This window comes from Balaenoptera musculus, chromosome X, assembly GCF_009873245.2.
Source record: "Balaenoptera musculus isolate JJ_BM4_2016_0621 chromosome X, mBalMus1.pri.v3, whole genome shotgun sequence".
Lineage (NCBI taxonomy): Eukaryota > Metazoa > Chordata > Mammalia > Artiodactyla > Balaenopteridae > Balaenoptera > Balaenoptera musculus.
Window position 1 is genome coordinate 43,122,169 of NC_045806.1, and position 7,667 is coordinate 43,129,835.

At 39.9% G+C, this 7,667-nt stretch overlaps 1 protein-coding gene across 1 annotated transcript in view; it reads left to right on the plus strand.

Annotated features, from left to right (window-relative positions):
- The window catches only part of CCNB3 (cyclin B3), a 78,099-nt gene extending 75,667 nt beyond the window's left edge, over window positions 1–2,432 (plus strand). The window contains exons 7-8 of the mRNA XM_036841115.1: window positions 1,835–1,965; window positions 2,187–2,432. Coding sequence (XP_036697010.1) covers window positions 1,835–1,965; window positions 2,187–2,259 — 204 coding nt within the window. The 3' untranslated portion in view covers window positions 2,260–2,432. The remainder of the gene's footprint in view (window positions 1–1,834; window positions 1,966–2,186) is intronic.
- The last annotated feature ends 5,235 nt before the right edge of the window (window positions 2,433–7,667 follow it).

Below are 7,667 nucleotides of genomic sequence, written 5' to 3' on the forward strand. Positions count from 1 at the left end.
AGTCCTCTACACTATATATACTGCTATAGATGAGAAAGGCTTCACAGAGGAGGTGACTTTTGAGTTGGGTCTTGAGATATGAGTAGGAACCTTGAGAAGAGACATTTTAGGCAGAGGGAACAATAATTGAAAAGACGTGAAGGCAATAAGAAAACAGTGTGATGTATTCAGGGCAGAATAAGACATTTCCTATGGATAGAGCAGAGGACGTATGAGTAGGGAATGGTGAGAGGTGAGACCAGAATGGTAGAGTGTGGTCAGATTGTGAGAGGCCTTTGATGCCATGCTGAAAGATCCATTTTACACTACGGCATTGCAAGTTTTTAAGGCAGGGGAGTGACATCTTCCTGTTTGTATGTTTTGGAAACAGTACTAGTATATAGCAGTATGGAAGGTATATTAGATGAGAGAGCGTATGTGAACGTATCAACACCAGTGAGTGGGCTTTTAATAATAATCAATGTGAAGCATTGGGGCAGTGAACAATTGAACAATGTGAACAATTGGGGCAGTGACAGTAGGGCTGTTAATCTTAATTAACACACCCAATATGATGTGTTATCCCATGTGTTACTCCCCTGCTCAGCATGCCAATGACTGCCCTTTGCCTGTGGCAGTGGTTTCCAAAGAGTATTCAGTAGAGCCCTGGGATTCCTGCAGAAGTATCTCAGGGGCCATGTAAAAGGTAAAGGGATCCAAATTGGTGGGCTTCTTAGTTCCCGCCCCCAATTCCAGGTAAGATATTTGGGCTTCCAGGTAAGATATTTGGAAAAAAATGAGTTCAGGGAAAATAATTTAAGACATTTTAAGAAAACCACTGCCTCACAGAATAATGAATTTTCTTTTCTCTACCTGTGGAACTCCCACTAGACTTTCAGTACCTATTGCAGATGTGCCCTCCTCTGCAAAGCTTTTTGTTACTTTCCCAGCCAAAATTCATGGGTCCTGCAGCTCTGTTCCTCCACTGTCCCATGCTCCCTTCCACTGTAGCACTTCCCACACATTTTGTAATTCTCTGTGTGCAAGTCTGTCTCCCCCACTAGACTACAGACTCCTCAAGGGCAGGAGCTTTAGTCATCTCTTAGTCATCTTTGTATTCCCAGCATCCTGTATGGGGTTTGGTAATATTAATCCTAGCTAGCATTGTTTGGGTATGTGCTAGACTCTGTTCTGTGTGCTTTATGTCTATTAACTCATTTAAGCCTATTATGTAATTACTGTAATCGTCCCTATTTGGCAGATTTAGAAACTGAGGCACCTAGAGGTTAAGTAACTGGCTCAAGGCCATGCTGTTAATGGAGCTGGAATTTGAACCCAAGCAGTTTGCCTCCAGAACCTTTGCTCTTAAACACTCTGCTATATTCCTTTTGCCACATGATAGGCATACTTAAAGTTGACTGAGAAAATGAATGCATGAAATGATAGCTCTTTGAGCCAGAGAGGAGGAACAGCCTTAAGTTCCTGTTGGCTGTTTAGTTGGGACCTCAAGTTTGTTCTGAGGTTTGCCTGGCCATTGGCTCTTAACCTGAGAGTAAGTAACAAAGTCAGTCCTGTTCCTTAAATTCTTTGGTGGATTTCAGTTTAAATACCTATGGCTAGGGCTAATATCCAGCTGGTGCATATGGATATAGCCATACCACTAGCTTGCAGCTGGAACATAGTCTTCTAGGTAATACCCTTTAATTATTGGTTGGTGTCTGTGCTCTACAAGTCTTTGAATTGTTTGACTTTCTTCCCTGCCTGTACTATGGATAGGAAGTTTGGATTTGGGTATTGGAGACAGGAAGTGTCTGCTTCCTGTTGTAAAAGTCGCTGTCCATGTTGCTTCCTCCAGGCTCCTACCCTGGAGTATCACAGTGGCTACAAGACCTCTGATCTTCACCCCTTGGTCAGGCAGCTGAACATCCTGCTGACTTTACGTTCGTGCAATAAGCTCAAGGCTGTGCATTCCAAGTATTCCCACCAGTAAGTACCAAGCTCCAGTTGAGGTTGGGTTTGTGCTCAGTCATGGGGAGGCCCAGACTAACCTCATTTAAGGGAAAAGAAAGATTCAGGTACTTTTTACCTTACTTTCTGCTTCAGAGTTAAAGCAAGATAGGGAACCAAGGGCCTATGTCCCACTTATTCCATGGAGCCTGCTTGCTTTGGACTATCTTACACTGAGCAGACCCCTCTTCCTTTTGCAGGGTCTTCTTTGAAGTCACCAAAATCCCACCCTTGGACATGTTGAAACTGGAGGAGATTTTGAACTGCTGCTAATTCTGAGGTTGAGGATCTGGCACTCTGGCAGCAGCCACCAGGGCCAGGCAGGCGTGTAAATAGGCTGTATTTATTCTGTCCTTGAATTTGTCTTTTCATCACTTTTCTTCATTTTTACTGTTTGTCTTTTCCCAAACTGATAATGTTGTAAATATTTGTGTTTTTTTATGAAAGAGAAGAAATTATTGTTGTATTTGATTAGAAATTTAATAAAAATTAATGGTTGTTGTTAAAGTGGCTCACTTCCCCCCTTATTGCTCAGGAGCCCCACATGTAGCCCTGTTTTTTTTCCTGCCTAGTAAAGGCTGTGCCTCAGGGTCTACCTTATCCAATTTCCCTCTCTGTTTGGAGACTTTCTCTTCACAGGAAGAGGAATTGAGCTAGGTGTGAACTGATGAATGAGTCTGTAGAAGGAGGATCCTGGTGGTGGGAGGGGTAGTCCAAAGAGACCCCGCTACCCGACAGGCCTCTGTTCGGATCTGGGGCAGCTGGAAGCGTGGGCCAATACCCTTTGGTCCCCATTTCAGGTTGCCAGCTTTCTTTGCTTCTTCCTAGATGACGAAAAGGTAGGGATAAGGATTTTCACTGAAATGTACCCCTACTTTTGTAGTAAGGTGGCTTTCTAGAGTCTAAGTTTGAAAAAAACTTTGAGTGGTGCATTGAAGTCTCTTTTGGTCCTTCAGTCAAGAGGAGAAATTTCCACCTGTGAAATCAGCAAGATGTCCCATGAATGTAAGCATCAACCAGTTGCTCAATCCTTCATTCATAAAGCTTTAAGGAGGTTCTACTCTCTCTCTCTCTACCCTATCTTTGGGGTAATGTGTACTGGTACAGGTACTTCAGTTGTTAACAGAGGACTTGAACATCTTCTGTGCCAGTTGATGAAAAGCCACTGCCTCAATCTTGCCTCTAGGACCTCTGGGACCTCCCCACAATCTAGCAACTGAATCAAGTAATGTCTGTCATAGCAGGAGACCTCCAAAACTCTGTTCTAGTACTGTGGCTGGCAACTGTTGTGATTGCTCTGTGGCCGATTGTTATCACTTGTCAAATATTTTGAAAATTAGTCCTGGAGGTGGATATCTGGTAGAGGGGGCAGTCATTGAAGACTTCCCAATTCTGACCCATGAATCCCCATGCTAGTCTGGTCATATCTCCTTTTCTGAAGGGTTGGACACAGGAGGGAGAGCATGCCATGCCATTAGATGTCTTAGTGCTTTCTTTTTTTAAAAAAATTTTTATTTTTTTGTTTCCTCAAATTTTATTTTTTAAAAACTTTTATTGGAGTATAGTTGATTTACAATGTTGTGTTAGTTTCAGTAAAGTGATTCAGTTATACATATACATATATGTATATGTTCTTTTTCAGATTCTTTACCCATATAGGTTATCACAGAATATTGAGTAGAGTTCCCTGTGCTATACAGTAGATCCTTGTTGGTTATTTTGTATATAGTAGTGTGTGTATGTTAATCCAAGGCTCCTAATTTATCCCTCCCCACTCCATGTTTCCCCTTTGGTAACCATAAGCTTGTTTTCGAAATCTGTGAGTCTGTTTTTTTTTTTCTTTTTAATTGGAGTATAGTTGATTTACAATGTTGTGTTAGTTTCAGGTGTACAGCAAAGTAAATCAGTTATACATATACATATACCCACTCTTTTTTAGATTCTTTTCCCATATAGGTCATTAAAGAGTATTGACTAGAGTTCCCTGTGCTATACAGCAGGTTCTTATTAGTTATCTATTTTATATACAGTAGTGTGTATATGTCAATCCCGATCTCCCAATTTTATCCTTCCCTCCCTTTCCCCACTGGTAACCATAAGTTTGTTTTCTACATCTATGCCTCTATTTCTGTTTTGTAAGTAAGTTCATTTGTATTATTTTTTTGATTCCACATATAAACGATATCATATGGTATCTGTCTTTCTCTGTATGACTTTCTTAGTATGATAATCTCTAGGCCCATCCATGTTGCTGCAAATGGCATTATTTCATTCTTATTTATTTATTTATTTTATTTTTTGGCTGTGTTGGGTCTTTGTTGCTGCGCATGGGCTTTCTCTAGTTACAGTGAGTGGGGGCTACTCTTCGTTGCGGTGCGTGGGCTTCTCATCGTGGTGGCTTCTCTTGTTGCGGAGCATGGGCTCTAGGCCCATGGGCTTCAGTAGTTGTAGCACGCGGGCTCAGTACTTCACTTAGTATGAGAATCTCTAGGTCCATCCATGTTGCTGCAAATGGCATTATTTCGTTCATTTTTATGGCTCATTGTATATGTACCACATCTTCTTTATCCATTCATCTGTCGATGGACATTTAGGTTGCTTCCATGTCTTGGCTATTGTAAATAGTGCTGCAGTGAACATTGGGGTGCATGTATCTTTTTGAAGTATGGTTTTCTCTGGATATATGCCCAGGAGTGGGATTGCTAGATTATATGGTAGTTCCATTATTAGTTTTTTAAGGAACCTCCATAGTGTTCTCCATAGTGGCTGTACCAGTTTACATTCCTACCAACAGTGTAGGAGGGTTCCCTTTTTTCCACACCCTGTCCGGCATTTATTGTTTGTAGACTTTTTGATGATGGCCATTCTGACCAGTGTGAGGTGATACCTCATTGTGGTTTTGATTTGCATTTCTCTGATAATTAGTGATGTTGAGCATCTTTTCATGTGTTTGTTGGCCATCTGTATGTCTTCTTTGGAGAAATGTCTATTTAGATCTTGTGCCCATTTTTTGATTGGGTTGTTTGTTTTTTTGATACAGACCTGCATGAGCTGTTTGTATGTTTTAGAGATTAAACCCTTGTTGGTCGCTTTGTTTTCAAATAGTCTTAGTGCTTTCTTACCCATTGTGTCAATTTTCCATTCTCCCTCCCAACTTGCTTTGCCTTGATGACCAGATATCATTAAGTTCCCTCTTGCCCCATCCCACTGCCTTGCAGGATGACTAAAGGGTACAGCCACAGAGGTCCAAGCTGCTTGGCAGTGATTTAACTGGTATAGCCAATGATGTGTAAACATGCTAAAAGCACTAGGCTGGAAGCTGTCTTGCAAATCTCCAGCCTCACTAAAAGGAAGTGTCTTGTTTGTACCTGCTTTTTGATCCTGGAGCTTCATTGGGGAAACAACTGGTTTATTTCCTCTCCTTTTTACCAACTCCATTGTTCTTTAGAGGTGCTAGTGGAACCATCAATCATTTTTGTTATAATCATTGCACATGTCTCAAAATTTATTTTACACTCATCACTACTTCAGAATTAAGGTAACTGTTAGATCTGGATCTTGTTGTTTAATGCCTTTCTAAAGAAGCACATCTATTTCTTTATCAAGAATTTGGGTTTACTCTATGACATAAATCACAGCAAAACTCTATGACATAAATCACAGCAAGATCCTTTTTGACCCAGCTCCTAGAGAAATGGAAATAAAAACAAAAATAAACAAATGGGACCTAATGAAACTTAAAAGCTTTTGCACAGCAAAGGAAACCATAAACAAGACCAAAAGACAACCCTCAGAATGGGAGAAATTATTTGCAAATGAAGCAACTGACAAAGGATTAATCTCCAAAATTTACAAACAGCTCGTGCAGCTCAATAACAAAAAAACAAACAACCCAATCCAAAAATGGGCAGAAGACCTATATAGACATTTCTCCAAAGAAGATATACAGATTGCCAACAAACACATGAAAGAATGCTCAACATCATTAATCATTAGAGAAATGCAAATCAAAACTACAATGAGATATCATCTCACACCAGTCTGAATGGCCATCATCAAAAAATCTAGAAACAATAAATGCTGGAGAGGGTGTGGAGAAAAGGGAACCCTCTTGCACTGTTGGTAGGAATGTAAACTGGTACAGCCACTATGGAGAACAGTGTGGAGGTTCCTTAAAAAAACTAAAAATAGAACTACCATATGACCCAGCAGTCCCACTACTGGGCATATACCCTGAGAAAACCATAATTCAAAAAGAGTCATGTACCAAAATGTTCATTGCAGCTCTATTTACAATAGCTAGGATATGGAAGCAACCTAAGTGTCCATCATCGGATGAATGGATAAAGAAGATGTGGCACATATATACAATGGAATATTACTCAGCCATAAAGAGAGACGAAATTGAGTTATTTGTAGTGAGGTGGATGGAGTTAGAGTCTGTCATACTGAGTGAAGTAAGTCAGAAAGAGCAAAACAAATACAGTATGCTAACACATATATATGGAATCTAAGGAAAAAAAAAAGGTCATGAAGAACCTAGTGGCAAGATGGGAATAAAGACACAGACCTACTAGAGAATGGACTTGAGGATATGGGGAGGGGGAAGGGTAAGATGTGACAAAGTGAGAGAGTGGCATGGACATATATACACTACCAAACGTAAAATAGCTAGCTAGTGGGAAGCAACCGCATAGGACAGGGAGATCAGCTCGGTGCTTTGTGACCACCTAGAGGGGTGGGATAGGGAGGATGGGAGGGAGGGAGTTGCAAGAGGGAAGAGATATGGGAACATATGTATATGTATAACTGATTCACTTTGTTATAAAGCAGAAACTAACACACCATTGTAAAGCAATTATACTCCAATAAAGATGTTAAATTAAAAAAAAAAGAATTTGTTTATATTTTGATTCTTCTAGTTCAGTATAACTGGTTTTCTTTGTAACCTTATGGATTTTTATCAGTTTTATTGAGATATAATTCATATATCATACAATTCACCCACTTAAAGTATACAATTCTATAGTTGTTAGTATATTCACAGAGTTGTACATCTATCGCCATGGTCTAATTTTGGAACATTTTCATCACCCCAAAAAGAAACCCCATACCCAGTAGCAGTCAGTCCCCATCCCCACCCCCCAACCCTAGACAGCTACTGATTTACTTTCTGTCTCTATAGATTTACCTGTTCTGGACATTGCATATAAATTAAATCTTACAATGTGTAGCCTTTTGTGTTTAGCTTCTTTCACTTAGCATAATGTTTTCAGAGTTCATCCACGTTGTAGCATGTGTCAGTATTTCATTTCCTTTCATTGCTGAAAAACATTCCATTGTATGGATATACCACATTTTGTTTATCCAGTCATCAGTTGATGGAAATGTGGATTGTTTCCACTTTTTGTCTATTATGAATAATTCTGCTTTGAACATTCACGTACAAGTTTTTGTGTAGACACGTGTTTCATTTCTCTTGGGTATATACTGAAGAGGGAAATTGCTGGACCACTTTGCATTACCACCAGCAGTGTATGAGGGTTCCAATTTCTCCACATCCTCTCCAACACTTTTTATTATCTGTCTTTATTATGGCAATTCTAATGGGCATGAAGTGGTATCTTACTGTGGTTTTGATTCACATTTCCCTGATGGCTAATGATGTTGGACATTTTTTT